Source organism: Capra hircus, chromosome 5, assembly GCF_001704415.2.
Source record: "Capra hircus breed San Clemente chromosome 5, ASM170441v1, whole genome shotgun sequence".
NCBI lineage: Eukaryota > Metazoa > Chordata > Mammalia > Artiodactyla > Bovidae > Capra > Capra hircus.
The window spans coordinates 70552333-70580270 of record NC_030812.1 but is presented as its reverse complement, the minus strand read 5'-3'; the positions used below and the strand labels follow the sequence as shown (position 1 = coordinate 70580270).

Genomic DNA, 27938 nt, shown 5'->3' with positions numbered 1-27938 from the left:
CTGAGCCACCAGGAAGATCTTTCAAGGAAGAAATATCAAGGAAGATATTTCAAAGTAGAAAATCATAAATCATGGCTTATACCAGACACTTTTAAAGTTTTAGAGCTTCAGCATCAGCCCTCCAATGAATATTCAGCATAAATTTCCTGTAGGATTGACTGGTTTGATCTCCTTGTTGTCCAGGAGACTCTCAAGAGTCTTCTCCAGCACCACAGTTTGAAAGCATCAATTATTTGGTTATCAGCCTTGCAACCTTCTTTATGGTCCAATTCGCATATCTGCACATGACTACTGGAAAAACCATAGCTTTGACTATACAGACTTTTGTCGCCGAAGTGATATCTCTGCTTTTTAATACTCTGTGTAGGTTTGTCATAGCTTTTCTTCCAAAGAGCAAGCGTCTTTTAATTTCATGGCTGCAGTCACCATCCGCAGTGATTTTGGAGCCCAAGAAAATAAAATCTGTCACTGTTTCCACTTTTTTCCCCGTCTATTTGCCATGAAGTGATGGGACTGGATGCCATGATTTTAATTTTTTGAATGTTGAGTTTTAAGCCAGCTTTTTCACCCTCCTCTTTAACCCTCATCAAGAAGCACTTTAGTTCCTCTTTGCTTTCTGCCATCAGGGTGGTATCATTCACATATCTGAGGTTGTTGATATTTCTCCTGGCAATCTTGATTCCCACTTGTGATTCATCCAGCCCAACATTTCACATGATGTACTCTGCATATAAATTAAGTAAGCAGGGTGACAACATACAGTCTTGATGTACTCCTTTCCCAATTTAGAACCGGTCAGTTGTTCCATGTCTGGTTCTAACTGTTGCTTCTTGACCTTCATACAGATTTCTCAGGAGGCAGGTCAGGTGGTCTAGTATTCCCATCTCTTTAAGAATTTTCCACAGTTTGTTGTGATCCACACAGTCAAAGGCTTTAGCTTAGTCAATGGAGCTGAAGTAGGTCATTTTCTGAAATTCTCTTGCTTTATCTGGGATCCAGTGGATGTTGGCAATTTGATTGCTGGTTCCTCTGCCTTTTCTAACCCAACTTGTACATCTGGAAGTTCTCAGTTCACATACTGCTGAAGCCTAGCTTGAAGGATTTTAAGCATGACCTTGCTAGCATGTGAAATGAACACAGTTGTATAGTAGTTTGAACATTCTTTGGTACTGCCCTTCTTTGGGATTGGAGTAAAAACTGACCTTTCACAGTCCTGTGGCCACTGCTGAGTTTTCCAAGTTTGCTGGCATATTGAGTGCAACACTTTAACAGCATCATCTTTTGAGGTTTGAAATAGCTGAGCTGGAATTCCATCACCTCCACTAGCTTTTTTCATAGTAACGTTTCCTAAGGCCCATTTGATTTCACATTCTAGGATGTCTGGCTCTAGGTGAGTGACCACATCATCATGGTTATCCAGGTCATTAAGACTTTTTTGTATACTTTTTCTGTGTATTCTTGCTATTTTTTCTAAATCTCTTCTGTTAGGTCCATATGATTTCTGTCCTTTATTGTACTGATCTTTGCATGAAATTTTCCCTTGATATCTCCAATTTTCCTGAGGAGATCTCTAATCTTTCCCATTCTATTGTTTTCCTCTGTTTTTTTGCACTGTTTACTTATGAAGGCTTTCTTCTCTCTCCTTGCTGTTTTCTGGAACTCTGCAGCATTCTGTTGGGTATATCTTTCCCTTTCTCCTTTGCCTTTCCCTTCTCTCCTTTTCTCAGCTATTTGTAAGAGCTCCTCAGACAACCACTTAGCCTTCTTGGCATTTTTTGCAATGCTCATGGTTAAACATTTACCAGCCTACCACTAGGGGCACGTGGCAGTTTTCTGAGTTTGCAAGGGCAAGAAACCCTGGTGGCTCAATGGTAAAGAATCAGCCTGCAATGCAGAAGACATGGGAGTTCAATCCCTGGGTCAGGCAGGTCCCCTGGAGAAGGAAATGGCAACCCACTCCAGCCTGGAAAATCCCATGGACAGAGGAGCCTGACAGGCTACAGTCCATGGGGTCGAAAAAGAGTCAGACACAACTTAACAACTAAACTACAACAACCCAGGTGGAAACCAAAAGTCAGAAAAAGAACAAGTCTTTGTCTGAGTCACAGAACTCCACAGAGGCATTGCTGGGACTCTGGTCTGGGTGGTGTCACTGAAGAAGCTCTGGCTTTGGAGTCAGGCAGATCTGACTTTGGATCTCATAGAACTGCTCTTACACAGTGAACTGTTTAAGTGTCTGACCCAGCGTCCACCCCACTCAGCCTCCCCACCTGCAAAATAAGGGTGACAGTATCTAGCTTATCCGTGTGCCAAAAAAACCTAAGAAAGCACCAGGGAGATGTGCAATAGGTATGATTTGCCCTTTTGGCTTACAAGTTCAGATCTCTGTGTATTACCCCATTCTTGCCATAACCATATATATGTATTTTTTTTTTATTTCAACTCTACCCAATGGACCAAACACCTTTCACAAAATAGTAAATATACTTTTTTCTCCAAATATGTTCCACTGGAATAAGTTTTTTTAAAAAGTCTCAGCACTGACATTTATGTGTGATTTGGAGAATCGGTTTCTTTCCAACAATCTTAGAAATGTATGTACTAGGTATCAAGTAAGATCATTTTTCAGCTGCCCGGAGTTTTCTCCACTGACTGTTCTGCTGAGCTAAGCTTCCTGAGGAGGATTGATTTGGGAGCCCATGGGTGCCACAGTTCCATCCGCCAGATTAACTGCAGTAGCCTGCAGGGGCATCCTTCTCCCTGTTTGCATTCTGTGCTGTGTGCATTCTCTGCATACGCTCACCAACCAGTTAGTAGACACTCGCTCCTAAGCTATTCAGCTAAGCCAAAAATGTGCTTTTCTTTTTAGACTTGTGCTAATTTATTTATACCTGAATAATACATTTAGTTGTTTTTAACATTTTTAAAAATACAAAGGTGTATAAAATGACAATTTCCCTTCCTGTGTGGTAGAGCATGCTCTGTTGAACTCTTTGCAAACCCATGAACTGTAGCCTACCTACCAGGCTCCTCTGTCCGTGGGATTTCCCCTGGACAAGAATACTGGAGTGGGTTGCCATTTCCTTCTCCAAGGGATCTTTCTGACCCAGGGATCCAACCGGCATCTCCTGCCCTGGCAGGTAGATTCTTTGCCACTGAGCCTCCAGCAAATCCCTCTCCTTCCTATACAATCCCCCATTCACTCAAGTCTTTCCCATAAGCCACCCCCCCCAAAAAAAAAAGAGGGTAGAGAGGAGGAGGAAGCGACCTCTGACAGTTAGTTTCTTATGAACTTGGAAGGCTCCTGGGGCCCCATCTTGAACTCCCAGCGTCAGCACAGCCTTCACCATAGTTTCTAATGCATTGGGCCAAAGAAAGCTATTAAAACCAGCAATACTGCAATGAGCTCATATGGCTTGTCAAGAGGCATAAAGCAAATTGGCAAGGACGTACCCATAATAAAGTCAGAGAGGATCTGCTTTGTTTCTGTAAAGATAAATGACACAGGTTGTACAAACACCATCTATCAGCTAACCCTCGGTAGGCTGTCATTTATCTGGGGAAAAACAGGAGAGAATCTGTGTTTACAGGGTATGTACCATGTGTTAGGTGTGCCGTGCTAGGCTTTTTTTTTTTTTTTCCCCTGGTGATAAAATATACAAAACATAAAAATGCCATTTTAACCATCTTTAAGTGTACAGTTCAGTGGCATTAGGTACATCCGCAATGTTGTATGACCATCATCACCATCTGTCTCCAGGGAGTGCTAGGCTCCTTTGCCCATCTCACTTGGTCCCTGCAGCGGCTTCTGAAATCTGTGTTAATATTCTCCATACAGTGAGGATATTTCAGAGAGACTATTTAACATCTCATACCAAGTACTTGGCAGAGCCTGGGGAACCCAGGCATGTTCATCTCCAAAACACATGGTCAGGCGTGCCTGGCTCTCTCTCTTATCTGTTTTTTTTTTCCTCTGTTTCATCCTATGCTGTTGTCCAGGGGTGATCCTGCTGCTTCTAGATAAGCTGCGGAAGATGAAGTGGGAGCAGATGTGGAGGCTGACCGCAGAGAGGGAGCTGATGGGCATGCTCTCTACATCCTTAGCTGACCAGGTGAGTCACCAGCCTAGAAGGTATGGTTATTCCCAAGCACCCTGGTGTGCTGCTTCTCAAACTTGCATGGGGCTGGGTCTACGTTATTTTTCCAGCTCTTGCATGACTTCACACCTGGATAAATCTGCCTCATTCTTGCCAGCCTAAGACCACAGCCCTCTCCTTAGTGCATTCCCCTTGTTCATCCATGTTTATCACGCTTTTTCCTGCACACTCTGCATGCCAGGAACTATGTTCAGAAATAGGATTACAGGGATAAACGAAGGACAGAATCCTTGGCCTCAGAAAGTTCATAGTTTATTGTTGTAGACTCACAAGTAGATGATAATCTGGTGTGTTAAGAGGAGGTCACGGTCTTCACCTCAATGTAGAATGCACAGTGTCTGCCCCCTGAGATTCCAAAATGCCAAGGCGTATTTCCCGGACAAGATTTCATTTGCCTTCATGGCAAATAGAATCAAACCTTTAAAGCCAAGCCTTTTGCTTAGCTCCTGTACTGTGACCCCTATCCTCAAGGGGAATGAATTTAAATAGAAGAGACAAACCTCCTCGGCTGGTGAAATCAGCTTTTAATCCAGGCAGTCTGAAAAAGTCCATGAACTCCACCAAGCAACTAACATAAATTCATAAAATCCCCATTTCTCATTTTTGCTGAGCCTTTGACTTTGAATCTACTAGGGTCACATATCTTGATTCTGAGATCCCCATGTTATATGTGGCCATCTCGAAATGTAAAGATATCTCTGTGTTCGCTGCATGTTATTCTTTCCTGTTCAACCAAAGAGCAAGGCCACTCTCCTTGTTTTTGTTCATCATTCAGCTGCCTGTTTCACTGAATTCTTGGAGAGTGTTCTAGTATGAAGGAAAACAAGAAACTCTGTAGGGTTACTTTACTATTTTTTTTTTTTAGCATTGTTATTATTCAGTATTTCCCAAGCAACCAGAAACTAATTTCCTTTTTCATACCAGAGATATGGTATAATGAATGAGTTAAAAATTACCCAGGTAGCTGTTTTAAACCTGAGGGGAAAATTGTCCTCCATCATCATATTTCAAGTCAGGTCACAATGACTTGAGTGTGTCCCCAAAAGCTAGCAATTGCATGTCCATGTCCAAAGAGGATGGTTTATTCAGCCATCTCCTTCTCTGAAGGCCCATAATTTACCTTCCAGCACCACTTGTCAGCAGCTAGTTAATAAGCATGGCCTAGTGGTGCAGGAGCTTGGAGAAGAGCTGGAAAGAGGGAAAGCCCCATAGAAAAGTCAGAGTTGAATTTGGAGATGGGGCACACAGATACAGGCACGCTGGCCCACAGGAAGCCCAGGCACATCCATCATCAAGTCTGCCCAGAGCCCCAGGACAGGGGTGTCATTCGTCTCAGCCCCTGGATCAGCGGAGCAACCTGTCATCACACAGTTTCCTCTCCAGGAGGCGCAGGATGGATGACATAGGGTTCCTCTATGAGGTGAGAAGAGGGCCGGAAAAGCGGCTTCATTTATCATATACCAGCTCGAGTGGAAAAGATGCTCCGTGTCTGCCCCCATGTCCCTTTGCTGCAAGGGGATCACTGAGACCAGCAGGACCCGTGAACATCAAGTCAGCATGGGGCATTCCCCCCAGTGTAATGGGATCTATCCAAACAGGATTGCTTGGTTTCTAGAGATAAAAGGCACGGGAAATGCCCAGCAGGGCAAGCCAGCCTGTGCTCCAAGCAGGAGGCTCATGAGAGATTGCATAGGAGATGTCATGCCTCGAGAGCCAGCATCACAAGCTGAGCCCATTTGACTATTTGACAGTTGTCTCTGGCTTTTATCCCCCAGGACATTTTCAACGCCGTCATCAAACAAAACCCCTTCCTCGTGTATCAGCTGCCCTGCTTCTGGAATGTGCAGCTGTCGGACCACACCCGCTCCGAGCAGTGCTACAGAGACGTGTCTGATCTAAAGGTAGGATAAGGAAAGCCCCAGTGGGCATCAGCTCACCCCCCGGATACAGTGAGGTGCCCAGCAGTGGCAGAGGGAACCCGGATGGGGCAGCACCCTTCAGGGGCATGAGTGGCTCGGAGCCTGTGTGCAGTGTGGGGAAAGAGAGAAGGGTGCAGGAGAGCAGGATGAATGTGCTTCTCTTCTTTGTTTGGTTCCCCATTCGCCTTGTTTGGGCTTTCTGGAAAGCATAAGGCCTCCCAGCACAAGAACCAGCCTGTGTGGTTATGCTTCCTGCCACCTGCTGCTGGCTGTTTGGATTCATTTAATTCAAACACAGCATTTAGGGAGGGTCTACTCTGTAGATGTTATACAGCCAGATGCTGTAGATATGGAGATGAACAATTTATTTTCTACTTTCAAATCATTCTTGGCAGAGAGGAACAGAGAAACAAATGAAGAAATAAATGTTTTTTAAAAAAAGGGGACAGATGCTATGATAGCTATTGATTAGGTGAGCTGTTGGATAGCTACATGGATAGCTAGGGCTTCCCTAGTGGCTCAGATGGTAAAGAGTCTGCCTGCAATGCAGGAGACCCAGGTTCAATCCCAGAGTCAGGAAGATCCCCTGGAGAAGGGTCTTGGGGAAGGAAATGGCATCCCACTCCAGTATTCTTGCCTGGGAAATCCCATGGGCGGAGGGACCTGGAGGGCTATACCCCATGGGGTTGCAAAGAGTCGGTCATGACTGAGCAACTAACACACATAGATGGATACCTATTTATGATAGCATAAATTTCTCATTCAACCCCAGGGAGAAGGGACAGTGACAGAAAAGCCTTCACTGTGGGGTCTCCAAATGTACCTGGTAGGGCCTAGCATTAGATAAAGAAGAAGGGATGTATCAATTACCTACTGCCATAGACAATGGTACATAACAAGCTATTCGAATAAGGGCTTAAATCATTGATTTGATCATCAATTAAATCATTAATTGTAGACAGTTTAGTTGATAAGTCTAAAAGTTGGCTGGATGACTGTCTGATAGTGGCTTAGCCAAATGTCTGTGGTCAGCTTCAGACCAGGAGTCTGGCTGCTAGTGCAACTTGGTTCTCTTCTAGTACCTACTGGGTCCCATCACCTGGCCAGTCTAGCTTGTTCCCACAGCAAAGCATAGGTAGAAAAGGAAGCCCTCGGGCACATAAGGAAACCTGAATCCTTTTTGCTGGCATCCTATGTACCAAAGGAACTGTGGGAGTGAGCCCAGAGTTAAGCGATGTGTCAGAATTCCTTGCTGTGGTACATATACACAAAGGAGTATTACTCAGCCATTAAAAAGAATACATTTGAATCAGTTCTAATGAGGTGAATGAAAGTGGAGCCTATTATACAGAGTGAAGTAAGCCAGAAAGAAAAACACCAATACAGTATGCTGCTGTTGCTAAGTCGCTTCAGTCGTGTCCAACTCTGTGCGACCCCATAGATGACAGCCCACCAGTCTCTGCCGTCCCTGGGATTCTCCAGGCAAGAACACTGAAGTGGGTTGCCATTTCCTTCTCCAATGCATGAAAATGAAAAGTGAAAGTGAGGTCTCAGTCGTGTCCGACTCTTCGCAACCCCATGGACTGTAGCCTACCAAGCTTTTCCGTCCATGGGATTTTCCAGGCAAGCATACTGGAGTGGGATGCCATCGCCTTCTCCACCAATACAATATACTAACGCATATATGTGGAATTTAGAAAGATGGTAATGATAACCCTGTATGCAAGACAGCAAAAGAGACCCAGATGTATAGAACAGTCTTTTGGACTCTGTGGAAGAGGGCGAGGGTGGGATGATTTGGGAGAATGGCATTGAAACATGTAAAATATCATATGTGAAACGAATCGCCAGTCCAGGTTCAATGCATGATACAGGATGCTTGGGGCTGGTGCACTGGGATGACCCAGAGGGATGGTATGGGGAGGGAGTTGGAAGGGGGCTTCAGGATGGGGAACATCTGTACACCCATGGCAGATTCATGTTGATGTATGGCAAAACCAATACAATATTATAAAGTAATTAGCCTCCAATTAAATAAATATTTTAAAAAAGAATTCCTTACCTATAGTTGTGAAGGAGTGAAAGAGTGAAGAGCTGACTTCAGCTATTAAATGACAGCGTAACGATTTAACCTAGGCCTGTCTGACACCAAGGGTGTTTGCCCTCTGGCTGTAACAAAGAGGAACAAGATACGTGTATCCATAGAGAGTTTATTGCATTAAAAATTTATACCCATTGCCCAGGTGACAATGTGGTAACAATAATTGCAAGTTATAAAAAGGAAAAGGGGACCAAATCTTACTTTTCTAATAAGTCAGCCTTTTCTTACTGACTTTTGGTCCGTGTCTACATTATGTGGTCCATGTTATGTCTTATTTATGGTCACAATGTACATGGAATTTTATACTTTTCCATTACATAGCCATAACTGGTACCTTATATTTTTGCAAATATAAATATGTTAAAATCAACAGCTCAAAGTTCACACCATCTCAGGAGTAAGATCACAGAGTCAAAAAGAAAGAACTGCTTTTTTAAACACAGTTGAAGTTCACTGCAAAATATTTAAAACAGAAGTACTTGCATTATTCATTCTTTCAATCAGCATTTATGCAATTCATTCAATAGGCTATGTACTTCATGACATAAGGAAAACAGATGAAATGCACATGTTTCTAAGAAAATCATGAACAAAAAGTTCAAAGGGGAGGAAAGTAAAAACAGCCTTATAAAGAACACCTAAATATGCTGCATAAAAATTTTTTAATGTTTTGAAGGCAGAGTTGATCAGTTCATATGGTAAATGAAGTAAGCAGAGTCCAGAAAACAATGATAACATGTGACTCCAGACTGATAAAAAGCAGCTGCATGTGATACTTGCTGGGTATTTGCTGATTCTTGGTGGCTGGGAGCCTGGTGTCAAGGTAGATAACTATAACTATTTGTTCAAACAAGGGAATGCTATCATGAGTTGTCTTTCACCATCTCTCAGAGTTTCCTCAAACTTATGTCCACTGAGTCGATGATGCCATCCAACCATCTCATCCTCTGTTGCCCCTTCTTCCTTGCCCTCAATCTTTCCCAGCATCAGGGTCTTTTCTAATAAGTCAGCTCTTTGCATCACATGGCCAAAGTATCGGAGCTTTAGCTTCAGCATCAGTCCTTCCAATGAATATTCAGGACTGATTTCCTTTAGGATTGACTGGTTTGATCGCCTTGCTGGAGATCCCTTGGACTCTCAAGTCTTCTCCAGCACTACAGTTTGAAAGCATCAATTCTTCAGCACTCAGCCTTCTTTATGGTCCAACTCTCACATCCATACATGACTATTGGAAAAACCATAGCTTTGACTATATAGATCTTTGTGGGCAGTGATGTCTCTGCTTTTTAATATGTTATCTAGGTTTGTCATAGCTTTTCTTCCAAGGAGCAAGTGTCTTTTAATTTCATGGCTGCAGTCACCATGTGCAGTGATTTTGGAGCTCAAGATAATAAAGTCTGTCACTGTTTCCATTGTTTCCCCATCTATTTGCCATGAAGTGATTGGACTGGATGCCATACTCTTAGTTTTCTGAATGCTGAGTTTTAAGCCAACTTTTTCACTCTCCTCTTTCACTTTCATCAAGAGGCTGTTTAGTTTCTCTTCACTTTCTGGTGTCCTCTGCATATCTGAGGTTATTAATATTTTTCCTGACAATTGACTCCAGCTTGTGATTCATCCAGCCCAGCATTTGCATGATGTATTCTGCATATGAGTTAAATAAGCAGGGTGACTATACACAGCCTTGCCATACTCCTTTCCCAATTTTGAACCATTTTGTTGTTCTGTATCCAGTTCTAACTGTTGCTTCTTGAACTGCATACAGGTTTCTCAGGAGGCTGGTAAGGTGGTTTGGTATTCCCTTTTCTTTATGAATTTTCCACAGCTTGTTGTGATCCACACAGTCAAAGGCTTTAGCGTAGTCAGTGAAGCAGAAGTAGACTTTTTTCCCGAATTCCCTTGCTTTCCCTTGTATTATATAAGAAATTTTAAAAAGGATATCGTAAGTAGAAGAACAAGAGATTACCAAAGACAAACAGGCCTATTTAGAGCAACTAGAACTTTTAGAAGTGAAAAATATAATTACTCAAAGTATAAATTAAATGAATATGTTAACCAATAGATTAGTGCCAGCTGAAGAGAGATTTAGTGAACAGGAAGAAATATCTGAGGAAATTACCCAACACAACACACTGGGGAAAAAAAGATAGAAAAACAGAGGGAAGATAAGATATTGGGGTGTGTCTAATTAGATTATAAGAAAGAAATAAAGAGAAAAATTGGAAGTGAGGCATCACTGGATGGGATGGTGAGTGGAAATTTTTCAACTGTTAAAATGTATCCATGTGTTTTCTAAGCAGTATAAAGAGAAAGGATTGTGTTTGCAAAACAGTTTAAATAAAGAGAAAGTCATATTTAGACTTACAGTAGTGAAAGTTCACCAAGGTAAAGAAAAGTGGTTTTAAAAATAGCCAGAGTGAAAAGACAGATTTTCTACACAGCAATTCCATGTGTGATGAGAGTCCCAACAGCAACGGATGTCCAAAAAGAGTAAAAGAATACCTCCGATGTGCTGAGAAACAATAACAACACATTGTATACCTATGAAAACAATCTTTCAAGCATGAGAGAGGAATATCTAGATGAGTAAAAACAAAGAGGATTTACCATCAACATACATATGCAAAGCAACTTCTAAAGGGTATGCTTTGGAGTCCATTGGCAAATGGTTCCACATTCAAGAAGGAATGTTGAACAAGCAAGTTAGAAATGTATTAGAACTCTAAATAGAGTTTCTAAACGATAGCAATAATAGTAATAATAATAATACTATGGCATGTTGGTTTAAAAACATTATGCCTAAATTATCAGAAAATGACAGTGTGTAATCAGGAGGGAAATGATGAGAATTAAAGTACTCTGAAATTATTGCTTTGTTGAAGAGCGGTACGAGATAAGTTAGAACTGTATGCATGGGCTTCCCTGATGGCTCAGATGGCAAGGAATCTGCCTGCAATGCAGGATACCTCGGTTTGATCCCTGGGTCAGGAAGATTACCTGGAAAAGGAAATGCCTACCCACTCCAGTATTCTTGACTGGAGAATCCCAAGGACAGAGGAGCCTGGCAGACTGCAGTTCATGGGGTTGCAGAGTTGGACACGACTGAGCGACTAGCACTTTCAGTTTGCACTTTGCACTTAGCACTAGCCTACACATGCTAACATTTCAAGATTAAGCTCTCATAGAATTAAAAAAAGGAGGTGGGATGGTAAGAAATAAGAAAAAACCAGACAACCAAACAAAACACCTCAATTATTTAAAAGAAAAATTAGATTGCAAGAAAAGAAAAAAAAAATAGTGAAAGTAAAACTAGGGAGAAGTAGAAAACAAAAAATCAAGATGGTATAAATAAGTCCAGATATATCAATAATCAAATAAACTAATTTTGCCAGTAAGAAGATAGGTTGTCATATTGAATAGGAAACAATATCCAACGTATGCCATTTACAAAAGATATGCCTAATACAAAACAACCCATTAAGTTTGACAGTAAACATTTTGGAAAGAATATCAAGCAGAAATCATCCCAAAGGAAACTAGGTAACTATCTTGATATCAGACAAAACATTGGTAGGTACAGAGATTGTCACAACTTAAAAACATAAAGTACATCAAGAAGATATAAGAATTCTAAACTTGTGTGCCTGTCATGCGGTAGCATATATGTATGCAAACCTGAATAGAACTCCAGAGAGAAACTGACAAGTCTGCTATCACAGTAGAATATTTTAACATATCCTTTTCAAATTGAAAGATCAGACATGAAAAAATGATATATATTCTTCTCAAGCTTACATAGGACATTTATTAAAGAGTAACCACATATTAGACCATAAAACAAATCTCAGCACATTTCAAAGAATCATACAATGTCATACGTTCTAAACAGAAATCATAATTGAAACTGAAAAGTACTTAGAACTGAATGAAAATAAAAATAGTACATGCCAAAATTAGTGGAATGAAATAAACATACAGGGAAACTTATAGCCTTAAATGCTTGTAATAAAAGAAAAGCCTGAAAATTAAGCGAAGTATATAACTTAAGATGATATATGAAAAATATTAGGATAAATTCAAAGAAAGTTTAAAAAGGAGCAGAAATTGATCAACAAAATCTTCAACAAACGCAAAGTTGGTTCTTTGAAAGACACCAATAAAATAGACAAAGCCATGGCCGGACTCATTGAGGAAAAACGAGAACTCACCAATAAATCAATCAGTAGGCACACATGCAATCTCATTAATTCATTCATTCTCCAGATGGTTTTGAGCCCAGTGATTCTTCTGAGTTTTAGGAATACAACAAAGATTAAAGCACACAAAAGCCTCGCACTTATGGGGCTTTGGGTCTAGGAGATTAAGCAGAGTTATAGGGGATAATATGAGAATACTGTGAACAAAATTATGTCAATAAATTTGAAAACCGTGAAAGGATCATATTCCTAGAAATGTATAATTTACTAAAACTGACTTAAGGAAAAATTAAAAGTCTGGATTATTTTCTAGTCATTAAGCTTCCTTACAAAGAGAGTAGCAGCCCTAGATAGTGAAAAGAAGTTGTTCTACCAATTTTTTTAATCAAAAGATATTTCCAGTTTTAAGTCACCTTTTCCAGGGAAGAGGAAAAGAGGACACTTTTTAATTCATTCAGTGAGACCAGGCTATCCTTGATACCAAAACCAGTCAGTTCAGTTCAGTTCAGTTCAGTTCAGTTCAGTTCAGTCGCTCAGTCGTGTCCGACTTTTTGCAACCCCATGAATCGCAGCACGCCAGGCCTCCCTGTCCATCACCAACTCCCGGAGTTCACTCAGACTCACATCCATCGAGTCCGTGATGCCATCCAGCCATCTCATCCTCGGTCGTCCCCTTCTCCTCCTGCCCCCAATCGCTCCCAGCGTCAGAGTCTTTTCCAATGAGTCAACTCTTTGCTTGAGGTGGCCAAAGTACTGGAGTTTCAGCTTTAGCATCATTCCTTCCAAAGAAATCCCAGGGCTGATCTCCTTCAGAATGGATTGGTTGGATCTCCTTGCAGTCCAAGGGACTCTCAAGAGTCTTCTCCAACACCACAGTTCAAAAGCATCAAAAAAGGAAAATTGCAGGCCTATCTCATTCATGAATATTGATGTAAAAATCTTAAGCAAAATATTAGCAGACTAAATCCAGCCGTGTATAAAACAGATCATACATCATGGCCAAGTTGGGTTTATTCCAGGAAATCCAAAAGTGATCTAACACTGAAAAAATCCACAGCAGTCATTTAGCATGTTAATAGGTTAAAGGAGAAACACTGGTTATCTAAGGAGATGCAGGAAAATTATTTGATAAAATTAAATATTTGTTTGTGACGAAACCTCTTATGAATAGTATCTTCTGAAAACCTACAGCAAGCTTTTGCTAAAGGGCTGTGCTAAAAAATGAAAACAATAGGAAGCCCAGAAACACCCACACGTTTATGAAAATTTGATATATAACATTATTTGAGACATATATATGAGATGGCATTGCTGGCCATTGGAGAGATGTAATCTTCCATAAATGGTGTTGAGACACTTGATTATGTGTGAGAAAAAGTGAAAATGGGTCCCTGTCTCACACACACACACTTATTCTGATAGAGTAGAGACTTAAAGGCCAGAGGGCTTCCCTGGCAGTCCAGTGGTTAAGATTCCACGCTTTCACTGCAGGGGACACAGGTTCAATCCCTGGCCAGGAGACTAAGGTCCTACATGCCAAACAGCACACACACACACACAAAAAGTGAAAGGCCAAGTTAAACATTTATTTTTGAAAAACTAGGAAACTAGCCTATTACCTCAGAATAGGAAAGAATTTACTCAGTAAGACACCAAAAGTGATAGCTGCTCAGTTGCGTCCAGCTCTTCCTGACCCCATTAACTGTAGCCTGCCAAGGCTCCTCTCGCCATGGAATTCTCCAGGCAAGAGAATGTTTCAGCACTATCCACTGGAGTGGGTAGCCTTTCCCTTCTCCAGGGAATCTTCCCGACCCAGAGATCAGATCCAGATCTCCTGCATTGCAGTAGATCCCTTACCGTCTGAGCCACAAGAAAGCCCAAGACACCAAAAGCATATATATCAAAATGAAAACGTCAGTGAATTCAACCACATTGAAATTAGTAACTCATCAAAGTGGTATCAAAAAGAGAAAACAGATAGTTGCAACATGGAGCACTAACAAAGGACTAGTAAACAAAGTGTAGAGAAGGTTTTAATTTTTAAGAAAAACATGTGAAAGCTATAGAATCATTTCACAGAACTGCAAAGAAAATGGCCAATAAACACTTGAAAGGATGGACAACCTTTTTGTTAATCAGGGAAGTGAAAATTAAGACCACAGATAATTGCAAAAGTGGTAGTAATACAGTCTTATTTATCAGTAGGAACGCTTCTATCCTGTATTTTTTGTTATTTTAGTTTCTATTTTTTTAGTGTTTACCTTGACTGTTCCTAAGTTTCACTGGTGATAAAGAATGAAATCAGTACTCTTTTTTCTTTTAACGTATATTTATTTATATCATGTGGGACCTTAGTTCCCCAACCAGGGATCAAACCCAGGTGCCTGTATTGGAAGCTGGAGTATTAACCACTGGACTGCCAGGGATGTCCCTCTCCTATAGTGTTGACGGAAGTTTCAGTTCAGTCACTCAGTCATGTCTGACTCTTTGCAAGCCCATGGACTGCGGCACACCAGGCTTCCCTGTCCATCACCAACTCCTGGAGTTTACTCAGACTCATGTCCATCAAGTCAGTGATGCCATCCAACCATCTCATTCTCTGTCGTCCCCTTCTCCTCCCGCCATCAATCTTACCCAGCATCAGGATCTTTTCTAGTGAGTCAGTTCTTCACATCAGGTGGGCAAAGTATTGGAGTTTCAGCTTCAGCATCAGTCCTTACAATGAATATTCAAAACTGATTTCCTTTAGGATGGACTGATTGGATCTCCTTGCAGTCCAAGGGACTCTCAAGAGTCTTCTCCAACACCACAGTTCAAAAGCATCAATTCTTCGACACTCAGTTTTATTTCTAGTCCAACTCTCACATCCATCCATGACTACTGGAAACACCATAGCTTTGACTAGACGGACCTTTGTTGACAAAGTAATGTCTCTGCTTTTTAAATATACTGTCTAGGTTGATCATAGCTTTTCTTCCAAGGAGCAAGCGTTTTTTAATTTCATGGCTGCAGTCACCATCTGCAGTGATTTTGGAACCTCAAAAACTAAAGTCTGTCACTGTTTCTATTGTTTCTCCATCTATTTGCCATTAAGTGATTGGATCAGATGCCATGGTCTTAGTTTTCTGAATGTTGAGTTTTAAGCCAACTTTTTCATTCTCCTCTTTTACTTTCATCAAGAGGCTGTTTAGCTCTTCTTTGCTTTCTGCCATAAGGGTTTTGTCATCTGCATATCTGAGGTTATTGATATTTCTGCCGGCAATCTTGATTCCAGCTTGTGCTTTATCCAGCCTGGCATTTCACATGATGTACTCTGCATATAAGTTAAATAAGCAAGGTGACAATATACAGCCTTGACAGACTCCTTTTCCTGTTTGGAACCAGTCTGTTTTCCATGTCCAGTTCTAACTGTTGCTTCCTGACCTGCATACAAGTTTCTCAGGAGGCAGGTCAGGTGTTCTGGTATTCCTATCGCTTTCAGAATTTTCCACGGTTTATTGTGATCCACACAGTCAAAGGCTTTGGCATAGTCAATAAAGCAGAAACAGATGTCTTTCTGGAACTCTCTTGCTTTTTCAATTATCCAACAGATGTTGGCAATTTGATCTCTGGTTCCTCTGCCTTTTCTAAATCCAGCTTGAACCTCTGGAAGTTCACAGTTCACATGCTGTTGAAGCCTGGCTTGGAGAATTTCAAGCATTACTTTGCTAGCGTATGATATGAGTGCAACTGTGCAGTAGTTTGAGCATTCTTTGGCATTGCCTTTCTTTGGGATTGGAATGAAAACCAACCTTTTCCAGTCCTGTGGCCACTGCTGAGTTTTCCAAATTTGCTGGCATATTGAGGACAGCACTTTCACAGCATCCTCTTTTAGGATTTGAAATAACTCAGCTGGTATTGCATCACCTCCACTAGCTTTGTTTGTGGTGATGCTTCCCTAAGGCCCACTTGACTTCACATTCCAGGATGTCTGGCTCTAGGTGAGTGGTCACACCATCGTGTTTATTTACGTTGTGAAGATCTTTTTTGTACAGTTCTGCTGTGTATTCTTGCCACCTCTTCTTAATATCTTCTGCTTCTGTTCTGTCCATACCATTTCTGTCCTTTAATTGTGCCCATCTTTGCATGAAATGTTCCCTTGATATCTCTAATTTTCCTTGAAGAGATCTCTAGTCTTTCCCATTCTATTGTTTTTCTCTATTTCTTCACATTGATCACTGAGGAAGGCTTTCTCATCTCTCCTTGCTATTCTTTGGAACTGTATTCAGATGGGTATATCTTTCCTTTTCCCCTTTGCTTTTGCCTTCTCTTCTTTTCTCAGCTATTTGTAAGGCCTCCTCAGACAACCATTTTGCCTTTTTGCATTTCTTGGGGATGGTCTCGATCACTGCCTCCTGTACAATGTCATGAACCTCCATCTATAGTTCCCCAGGCACTCTGTCTATCAGATCTAGTCCCTTTAAATCTATTTCTCACTTCCACTGTATAATCATAAGGGATTTGACTTAGGTCATACCTGAATGGTCTAGTGATTTTCCCTACTTTCTTCAGTTTAAGTCTGATGGAAGTATAAGTGGATACAATCCAATTAAATAAACACTTTTGCACCATCTTGTAAAATTGAAGTCATACCTGTTTTACAACCTAAGGCTTGGCTGTAATTGGTCAAAAATTGAGATGTGGATGACTTCTTGCAGAAAGGAAATGGAGACAGATGGAAGTCCGGTCCCGCATCCTCACAGTAAATGACATTGTTTGAGTAGGAGAGGATGTGGTGGACTTAAACTCTCAAGTCGTATTTACATATCAAAAAGGAAAACATAAAACTTCCACTAAAATTGGTGCAACTAAAAACCTTGGCAGACCTTAAAAAAGAAAGAAATTATGACACAGGCTATAGCATTGATGACTTTTGAAGACGTACTCAGTGAAACACTCCAAACACAGGACAAATATTGTATGAGTCCACTTATGTGAGATACCTAGAATAGTCAAATTCACAGATACAGAAAGTAGCATAAAGGTTCCCAGGGGCTGGGATGAGGGGAGAATGTGGAGTTAATGGGTACAGAGTCTGAGTATGGGATGCTGAGAAAGTTCTAGAGACAGACAGTGCTGATGGTTGCACCACTGTGTGAATGAGCCAAGGGCCCTGAACTGTACACCTAGAAATGCTTAAAATGGTAGTTTTTATGTATATTTTACCACAGTAAAAAACAACTACAGGGATGGAAGGAACTTGGCAAGTATCCTATGAAACTGGTTGTTCCTAGAAGGATTAGTCAGAGAAGGCAATGGCACCCCACTCCACTACTCTTGCCTGGAGAATCCCATGGATGGAGGAGCCTGGTAGGCTGCAGTCCATGGGGTCGCGAACAGTCAGACAGGACTGAGCGACTTCACTTTCACTTTTCACTTTTATGCATTGGAGAAGGAATTGGCAACCCACTCCAGTGTTCTTGCCTGGAGAATCCCAGGGACGGGGGAGCCTGGTGGGCTGCCGTCTATGAGCTTCATTAAAGAAACCACTCCTAAGCCAGTATATTTGGTGTGATTTCTGAATAGCTCTATATTGGCAGCCAGTTGTGAACTTTCAATTTTGACATTTTATAGATGCCAACAAAGCTTGGTCTCCAAGTGTGTGTCCCGTCTTCCCACCACGCATGTACCAGTGTGCTCCTGCTCCAGTCTTTACGGTTGGTACTAGACCCAGGCACTGTTACAGATGCTGCAGACAAAGCCACTGGCCACATCCAGCTTCAGCACTGATGCAGCAAACTTGATTTTGCTTAGTGGTTGCTTCATTATTTCATTTGATGGGTTCAAGGTGACAATGATTTGTGAACCCTCTTTGGCAGCCTCTTCTGTATGTAAGTAGAGGAATTTTGATGATATGACAAAACCACAAAGAATGATTTAAACCAAGTTTATTCAAATGGCAACCCCCTCCAGGATTCTTGCCTGGAGAATCCCATGGACAGAGGAGCTTGGCGGGCTACAGTCCACGGGTCGCAAAGAGTCAGACACAACTGAGCGACTTCACTTTCACTTCATTCATCCATATCTTTTTAGATAAACCTAGAAAAGAAGTCGTTTTACCCACTTACAGCTTATCTCACAAAGGCTGACACTGAACCCTGAAATACAGGCCATATATAAGAAGAGGAACTGCCCTGGAGTGGAGGGAGAGAATTAAGGGATGAAGGGGAGAGATTGGAAGGTCTGAGCCCCACCCTCTGGGTCTTACCAGAGTTTGAACATTGATGAGGATCCTAAAGAGCTGGTCCAAGAACCCAGCATGTCTGTAGGTCCTTCCAGGCAAACCTGGGCCTCAGATTCCAGTTAAAGGTGCAACTTGGACGTTTTCTTTCTTCTTCCTCCCACCCTCTTCATTCATTCATTCATTCATTCATTGTGTTCAACATCTATAAAGAGCCTCCTGTTTGCTGATTATTATGTCACTTCCTGGGGAGTATCCAGGGTACCCTGAGCTCTACTCTCCATCAGCTCACACTCTGTTGCCCAAAAGGGTAGCCAACCTGAGAAGCCCACCTGTGGGACCCACCGGCTCCTGAGCTCGGTCAGCTGATGGTAAATGTCAGCTTAAGCAAGAATCATAAAAATATGTTAACTTGACTGTCCTTTAGGGCAACCAGGGCCAGGTCTTTTTGTGGCGGATTGTGTAGTACGACACTCATATGACTCGCCTCCTGGTCCTCTGTGGTTCTCATGTTCCTTCAAGTTAAGCAAGAACTTAAGGACCTACATTAATCAACTGAAGAAGAGTCCTGGATTTTTGCATTTCCTCCACTCTTTTACGCTTATCTCACCCGCACCTCATCTGACGGTCTTTTTTTTTTTTTTTTTTTTTTTGGTCATTTTTATTGAGTTGTTCCAGGATGTTTAACTTGCCTTTCATGGAAATAGTGACTCTCACTTAATTCAAAGAATGTTAATTGCATTTCCAATCACATTTGAAGTAGAAGTGGTGTAGAAACACGTTTGGTAACAAATGCAGCTTCCTCCTGGTAGCACGGAGCTCAAGTGTAGGAGCTGACAGGCTCCCACCTCCTGCTAGAGCAGGAGTTACCAGCCTTGGCATCTAGCCTGCCCTGGATATCAGCCGGCAACTTTGTGCTAAGTATAGGTTGGTTAAGAGAAGGTCTAAGGGGAGAAATGGTTTCATTGAGGAGGCAGAAGTAGATAGGCTTTTGGAGCGAAGCAATCTTGTAAATTCTAATGACAGTTCTGCCTCTTACCAGTTCTGTCTCTGAAGGACTTGAGTAAGTCACTTAACCTCTCAGGCTCAGTTACAAGATTCTCAATAAATTGGAGGCCATTATTGTTGGCCCCATTCTCAGCCAGGCCCCTTGAGTGCTCCATTGAAATGCACTTGACTTTACCTCAGCCTTTTGTGTTTCAAAGACCTTCATTTTTATCTCTCCCATCCTAAAGCTTGATGACTCAGCCTTCCCTGGGTGAGTCTTAAAAGAGAAGGACCCAGAGGAGCAACTTTTTATTCCTTCACCAGGAGTGCAGACTCAGGAGACCAGCAAAGAAGCTGTGGGCTGGCTTAAAGGAGGGAGATAGGAATATATTCTAGGAAACTGGTCCTTGAGTCTTGAGTACACTTATTAGGTGAGGAAGCCCTAGTCAGAAATAATGGGCAAGGCCAGGAAGTGGCAAGCAGAGGGTCCAGTCCTCAGGTCTGAAGAGCCCAAGGTTGAGTAAGTCATGATTCCTGCCCTTGGGAAGGTCGCAGACTAGGATTAACCAGTAAGGAAACAGAAAACCCCAGTGCAGCCTGCTAAGTGCTGTGAAAAGGGAAGAAATGATAGTGTTATCACTCAGTCATGTCTGACTCTTTGCGACCCCACATAGCCTGCCCGGATCCTCTGTCCATGGGATTCTCCAGGTGAGAATACTGAGGTGGGTAGCCATTCCCTTCTCCAGGGAATCTTCCTGACCCAGGGATCAAACCCAGGTCTCCCACGTTGCAGGTGGATTCTTTACCATCTGAGCCTCGAGGGAAGCCCTACGTGCTATGAAGCAGGGAAATAAAGGGAGAATGAGGGCAGCAGGAGGAGCCTTGTCTAGTTGGGAGCATGACGCCATCTGTGTCTTGGAGGGATTTCTGCATCTTGTTATACAAATTTGACTGCTTCTGTGTCCTCTGCCCTCATGTCACTCTTTAGCCCCCAAACACCCAGGCTGGCCCTCTCTCCAAGTCTTTTCCCTGCTGTTCCTCTACTTAGGGACTTGGAGAATGGGGAATGGAAACTCACATGCAAGTTAGGAAGGGCAAACCAGATGCTGGGTAGGCAAGCAATAGGGACGGCTCCATGGCTACAGAAACACCTGCCAGGAATGCACTAACCCCTTTCTGGGATCAACAGGAAACATCTCAGAGGAAGCCAGCTGTGACCAGGACCTCAAAGGATGAAATGGAATATTCCAGGTAGATTGGATGGGAATGGTGTTACAAGCATGGTGTCCCTTAATCTTGACAGAGGTTTCACCAGGTGAATTCTCTTCCGTCTATTCTATACATCAGAAAACGAAGCATCATACACATTAGTCATTTACTTGCCCCCAAATCACACAGCTCAGTATGACAGAGGTGAGCTGTCTGTCTTAGTCCCAGTCCAGAGCTGAGTTCCCACCTGAATGTATTTTCCCAGAAAAATGTTTTATGTTAGTTAATAATTCTATAGAATTATTCTTGTGCATGAGTGTGTGCTAAGTCACTTCAGTCATGTCGGACTCTTTGCGACCCCATGGACTGTAGCCTATCAGGCTCCTCTGTCCATGGGATTCTCCAGGCAAGAATACTGGAGTGGGTTGCCATACCCTTCTCCAGGGGGATCTTCCCAGGGATCAAACCCGCATCTCTTAACGCATCTGCAGGCAAGTTTGCATTGGAGAAGGAAATGGCAACCCACTCCAGTGTTCTTGCCTGGAGAATCCCAGGGACGGGGGAGCCTGGTGGGCTGCCATCTATGGGGTCGCACAGAGTCAGTCACAACTGAAGCGACTTAGCACCATAGCAGCAGCAGTGTCACCTGAGAAGCCCAAATTCTTGTGAACCCTCTTTACATTAAGTGGATTTTTGAGAGCTAACCCCAGAACAGAGACCCTTAGTATAACATTCTCTCCTTGAAAGAATATTTGAATTTGAAGCAGCAGGCACGGATGCTGAATTTTTGAATTGGGAACTGCATGCACTTAAAAACCCTAAAGGAGAGGAGAAAAACCAAGAGAAAACATGCCATCCATATGGGGGAATGATCTATGTTCCTAGAGGCAATCTGTAGCATTTGCATAAGAGAAGTAGCACATAACTCAAGTTTTAAAACATTTTATAATACTTAGAGAGATGTCAGATTTCGCATCTTTTGAGGAAGATAAGGGACCACCATGGATTAGCATCCTGAGCTTGCCGTAGCTAAGCAGACTGCAGTGAAAAATGAAGGAGGGGAAGCCTGAGAAGGGGTAATGAGAATGATGAATGGTGAGGTTGATTTTGGAAGATTGGGATGGATCGAGGAAGAAAAAACAGTTGCGTTGGGGGAGAAGATCTAAAATCTAGAATTACCTTCCATCCAGGCCGCTCTTTCCTTCAGGCCAGTGCCTGTTTGATTTCACTGCATGACCCCCGTCCGAGGACTCGAGTGTTTCTTTGTCTCTGTGCACTGCCATGGCGGGTAAACCCGAGGAGTTATGGGACTGAATCTGACGCGGCTGCCCCTATCCAGGGAGCCTGCCTTTTGGCACTGTCTCTCTAGGCTCATACCTGGGAATCACCCATCCACCCAGCAAACTGGGGGGCACCCACTGTGGGCCAGACTGCAGGGCTGTCACTGGGCTAGCTGACCTCTCTGCACCTTGTCCTCATCTGAGAAATCAGGGAAGAAATCATTCTATGGAGGAGATGTAAAGATTAAAAGGGACCTTAATATGAGACATGTAGTAAGCCTAGTATTCTTTCTTTTTGCCTTTTGTATTTTTTTTAAATTGAAGTATAGTTGATTTACAATGTGTATTAGTTTCAGGTGTATAGCAAAATGATTCACTTATATATGTATGTGTGCATATATATACCTATGCATGTATATGTTTATGTGTATATATATATAAATGTATGTATATACACACACATATGTATTTTTTCAGATTCTTTTCCATTATAGGTAATTCAGTTCAGTTCAGTCGCTCAGTCATGTCTGACTCTTTGCGACCCCATGAATTGCAGCACACCACACCTCCCTGTCCATCACCAACTCCCGGAGTTCACTCAGACTCACGTCTGTGGAGTCAGTGATGCCATCCAGCCATCTCATCCTCTGTCGTCCCTTTCTCTTCCTGCCCCCAATCCCTCCCAGCATCAGAGTCTTTTCCAATGAGTCAACTCATCACATGAGGTGGCCAAAGTACTGGAGTTTCAGCTTTAGCATCATTCCTTCCAAAGAAATCCCAGGGCTGATCTCCTTCAGAATGGACTGGTTGGATCTCCTTGCAGTCCAAGGGACTCTCAAGAGTCTTCTCCAACACCACAGTTCAAAAGCATCAATTCTTCGGTGCTCAGCCTTCTTCACAGTCCAACTCTCACATCCATACATGACTACTGGAAAAACCATAGCCTTAACTACATAGATGGACCTTTGTTGGCAAAGTAATGTCTCTGCTTTTGAATATGCTATCTAGTTTGGTGATAACTTTCCTCCCAAGGAGTAAGCATCTTTTAATTTCATGGCTGCAGTCACCATCTGCAGTGATTTTGGAGCCCCCAAAAAATAAAGTCTGACACTGTTTCCACTGTTTCCCCATCTATTTCCCATGAAATGATGGGACCGGATGCCATGATCTTCGTTTTCTGAATGTTGAGCTTTAAGCCAGCTTTTTCACTCTCCTCTTTCACTTTCATCAAGAGGCTTTTTAGCTCCTCTTCACTTTCTGCCATGAGGGTGGTATCATCTGCATATCTGAGGTTATTGATATTTCTCCCGGCAATCTTGATTCCAGCTTGTGGTTCTTCCAGCCCAGCGTTTCTCATGATGCACTCTGCATATAAGTTAAATAAGCAAGGTGACAATATACAGCCATGACGTACTCCTTTTCCTATTTGGAACCAGTGTGTTGTTCCCATGTCCGGTTCTAACTGTTGCTTCCTGACCTGCATATAGTTTTTTTCTCAAGAGGCTGGTCAGGTGGTCTGGTATTCCCATCTCTTGAAGAATTTTCCACAGGTGATTGTGATCAACACAGTCAAAGGCTTTGGCATAGTCAATAAAGCAGAAATAGATGTTTTTCTGGAACTCTCTTGCTTTTTTGATGATCCAGCAGATGTTGGCAATTTGATCTCTGGTTCCTCTGCCTTTTCTAAAACCAGCTTGAACATCAGAGAGTTCACGGTTCACGTATTGCTGAAGCCTGGCTTGGAGAATTGTGAGCATTACTTTACTAGCATGTGAGATGAGTGCAATTGTGTGGTAGTTTGAGCATTCTGTGGCATTGCCTTTCTTTGGGATTGGAATGAAAGCTGACCTTTTCCAATCCTGTGGCCACTGCTGAGTTTTCCAAATGTGCTGGCATATTGAGTGCAGCACTTTCACAGCATCATCTTTCAGGATTTGAAATATCTCAACTGGAATTCCATCACCTCCACTGGCTTTGTTCGTTGTGATGCTTTCTAAGGCCCACTTGACTTCACATTCGAGGATGTCTGGCTCTAGGTGAGTGATCACACCATTGTGATTATCTTGGTCGTGAAGATCTTTTTTGTACAGTTCTTCTGTGTATTCTTGCCACTTCTTTATATCTTCTGCTTCTGTTAGATCCATACCATTTCTGTCCTTTATTGAGCCCATCTTTGCATGAAATATTCCCTTGGTATCTCTAATTTTCTTGAAGAGATCTCTAGTCTTTTCCATTCTGTTCTTTTCCTCTATTTCTTTACAGTGATCACTGAGAAAGGCTTTCTTATCCCTTCTTACTATTCTTTGGAACTCTGCATTCAAATGGGTATATCTTTCCTTTTCTCCTTTGCTTTTTGCTTCTCTTCTTTTCACAGCTATTTGTAAGGCCTCCCCAGAAAGCCATTTTGCTTTTTTGCATTTCTTTTCCATAGGGATGGTCTTGATCCCTGCCTCCTGTACAATGTCATGAACCTCATTCCATAGTTCATCAGGCACTCTATCTATCAGATCTAGGCCCTTAAATCTATTTCTCACTTCCATTGTATAATCATAAGGGATTTGATTTAGGTCATACCTGAATGGTCTAGCGGTTTTCCTTACTTTCTTCAATTTAAGTCTGAATTTGGCAATAAAGAGTTCATGATCTGAGCCACAGTCAGCTCCCAGTCTTGTTTTTGTTGACTGTATAGAGCTTCTCCATCTTTGGCTGCAAAGAATATAATCAATCTGATTTCGCTATTGACCATCTGGTGATGTCCATGTGTAGAGTCTTCTCTTGTGTTGTTGGAAGAGGGTGTTTGCTATGACCAGTGTGTTCTCTTGGCAAAACGCTATTAGCCTTTGCCCTGCTTCATTCCGTATTCCAAGGCCAAATTTGCCTATTACTCCAGGTGTTTCTTGACTTCCTACTTTTGCATTCCAGTCCCCTATAAAGAAAATGACATCTTTTTTGGGTGTTAGTTCTAAAAGGTCTTGTTCAACTTCAGCTTCTTCAGCATTACTGGTTGGGGCATAGACTTGGATTACTGTGATAGTGAATGGTTTGCCTTGGAAACGAACAGAGATCATTCTGTCGTTTTTGAGATTGCATCCAAGTACTACATTTCGAACTCTTTTGTTGACCATGATGGCTACTCCATTTCTTCTAAGAGATTCCTGCCCACAGTAGTAGATATAATGGTCATCTGAGTTAAATTCACCCATTCCAGTCCATTTTAGTTCGCTGATTTCTAGAATGTTGATGTTCACTCTTGCCATCTCCTGTTTGACCACTTCCAGTTTGCCTTGATTCATGGACCTAACAGTCCAGGTTCCTATGCAATATTGCTCTTTACAGCATTGGACCTTGCTTCTATCACCAGTCACATCCACAACTGGGTATTGTTTTTGCTTTGGCTCCATCCCTTGATTCTTTCTGGAGTTATTTCTCCACTGATCTCCAGTAGCATATTAGGCACCTACCAATCTGGGGAATTCCCCTTTCAGTATCCTATCATTTTGCCTTTTCATACTGTTCATGGGGTTCTCAAGGCAAGAATACTGAAGTGGCTTGCCATTCCCTTCTCTAGTGGACCTTCTCCAAGGTAATTAATCTTGTAATTATCTTGTAATTATAGGTAATTACAAGACACTGAATATAGTTCCCTGTGCTATATAGTAGGTCTTCTTGTTTATCTGTTTTATATATAGTAGTATGTATCTCTTCTACCTAGTATTCTTTTAAAAAAGCAAAAACTGCCAATTTCTTAATTCCATTTGTTTTCAAAGAGAAGGATGGTTTCTCATGTGGCAGTGCTAAACAGCCCAGCCTATAAAAAGATATTTTCCTATAGCACATCTCAGTTGTGGTCTTTTGTTTTCTTGTCTTTTTGTTTGTCTATATGTGGACTGTTATTTGACGTGAAAAGGTGCGTGACTGCTGTATTTCCATTGTGAACTGTACTCCAGTCCATTAAAGATAGGTCCTTTGTTTTATTTTTATTTTGATATCTGAATTTTTGTTTATTTTTAATTGGAGCATAGTTGCTTTACAATGCTGTGTTAGTTTCTGTTGTACAACACTGTGAATCAGCTGTATGTATACATATATCCCATCCTTCTTGAGCCTCCTTCCCAACGCCTTTCCCATCCCACCCCTCTGGGTCATCACGGAACACTGAGCTGAGCTAGGATTCTTATTGTTAACAACGTGTGAGTATTGTTTGCGCTCTCTCTTGGGGTAATAGTCAGTCAGACTAGTAGGCAAAACCTGTGAACCAGGTGTCTTCTTCCTCATCCATTCCAATGCTTACATTTCACAGACCAGAATCAGGGACCCACAGAGGGGAAAGGGCTCACCCCAGGTTAAGCACTGATGGGTCGCCCATCACCTGATGTCTTGACATTGTGCTAGAGAATGGCTCACTCAGTGGAAGGGACTTAAGGTGCTTAAAGCCTTAGTCTTTCACCTTTCCTCAACACTCACCCATTCTTGGCTCATTGGGTAATTTTTAGAACTTCTTTGATTGTTATTGATATAAGTTATCCATTGCTAGCTTGGTTACACAAAGCTGATGAAGTTTAGGTGCGTTTATTCCTGGAAACATCAACCCTAGAAGCCAGGTGATGACCCTTGGAGAGTTTGCCTTGCTATATAGCACTTTGTGGAGCATGTGGCCAGATGGTTCTGAGAACCGTTAATGGGTTTTCTTTAAGACAGAGGAGATCTGGGGAGAGGGGATTTCTGTATACTAGGTACTGTACCAAATGCCATGTTATAGAATCCTGCACCAGGGAAATCTGACCAATTTTATGGATCCCCCAGCCTTTTCCCCCACATATTCTGTGTCAACACACAGAACTGTGACTGTGGAATGCCTTTGGGACAGGTTCCTGAGAAGCCCACCATAAGGAACACTTCCCCAGATACACTGGGCTCTATTGAGAAGGAGAAGGATTTTGAGAGAGTGGGGCACCAACTAAATGGTATTTGTTAATTATGGACATGAGCCACTGAAGTTTTTAAGAATGGAGAAATGATCAGTTTGATAGGGAACAACATTTTTACCTAAAAATCCCTATATCAAGAGGGAAACAATTTCAAATATTTATTTCTAAAAGCTCCATCTATGTTACAGATTCTTTATAAAAGGAGTTACTTTTACATTCATCACGTTTACATTGAAGGTCAGATTCAGGGGTGTATTTTTTTTTTCCAAAAGCATGAGACAGCATACCACCAACAACCATTTTTTCATAAAAGCAGAAATGCGTGAATCATCTTTACGTATGCCGTCTATTATACTTCCTTTGCCATGAGTTAACTAGTGAAGCTCTATGTTGGCCAGAGGGTTTCATTCTCATTCTCATGTCATTAGAACGTATTGGAAAAAGTCTGTGATATCTTCAGTCTTTACAGTTACCCAAATTGACACCATCTATCAATAATAGTACCAAAGTACTGATGCACACGGGCCTCCAGTGCTTTGTTACAGACTTGCCCATCAGTGGTGCAGTACAGGAATTCAGCAAGGGGCACTCCCTCTGTAACTTTTCTTAGAATCCTCTTGTTATTCCAGTTAAAGCAACTGTACCTTCGGTGATTCTACACATGCACTCTCCATAAAACATAATCGTCATTGAAGTAGGAATTCACTGCGCAGAATAGTAATTTCCTCAGGACATCTTTCCTGTAGCGCTCACTGGGGAGTTGGAGTTGCTTTTTGTGTATTTCATTTTCTGAACAGAATCTTGCAAATAACATAAGATGATGCACGTTAGAATCCTCTGTACTTTGATTTTACTCTATAGCAAATCTTCCATGTAATTTGTTCTAATACTAGTTTCTTCAGGCTTTCTTCATCTGTTTTCTAGGACTCTTCCTACAATAC

The 27938-nt window shown here is 42.0% G+C and overlaps 1 protein-coding gene across 2 annotated transcripts in view; it reads left to right on the top strand.

Moving 5' to 3' along the window:
- LARGE1 (LARGE xylosyl- and glucuronyltransferase 1) overlaps positions 1 to 27938 on the top strand; it is a 609955-nt gene that overhangs the window by 510747 nt on the left and 71270 nt on the right. For both annotated transcript variants that reach the window (XM_018048226.1, XM_018048227.1), the window contains 2 exons: positions 4000 to 4112; positions 5933 to 6058. In XM_018048226.1, the coding sequence (XP_017903715.1) occupies positions 4000 to 4112; positions 5933 to 6058 (239 nt within the window). The remainder of the gene's footprint in view (positions 1 to 3999; positions 4113 to 5932; positions 6059 to 27938) is intronic.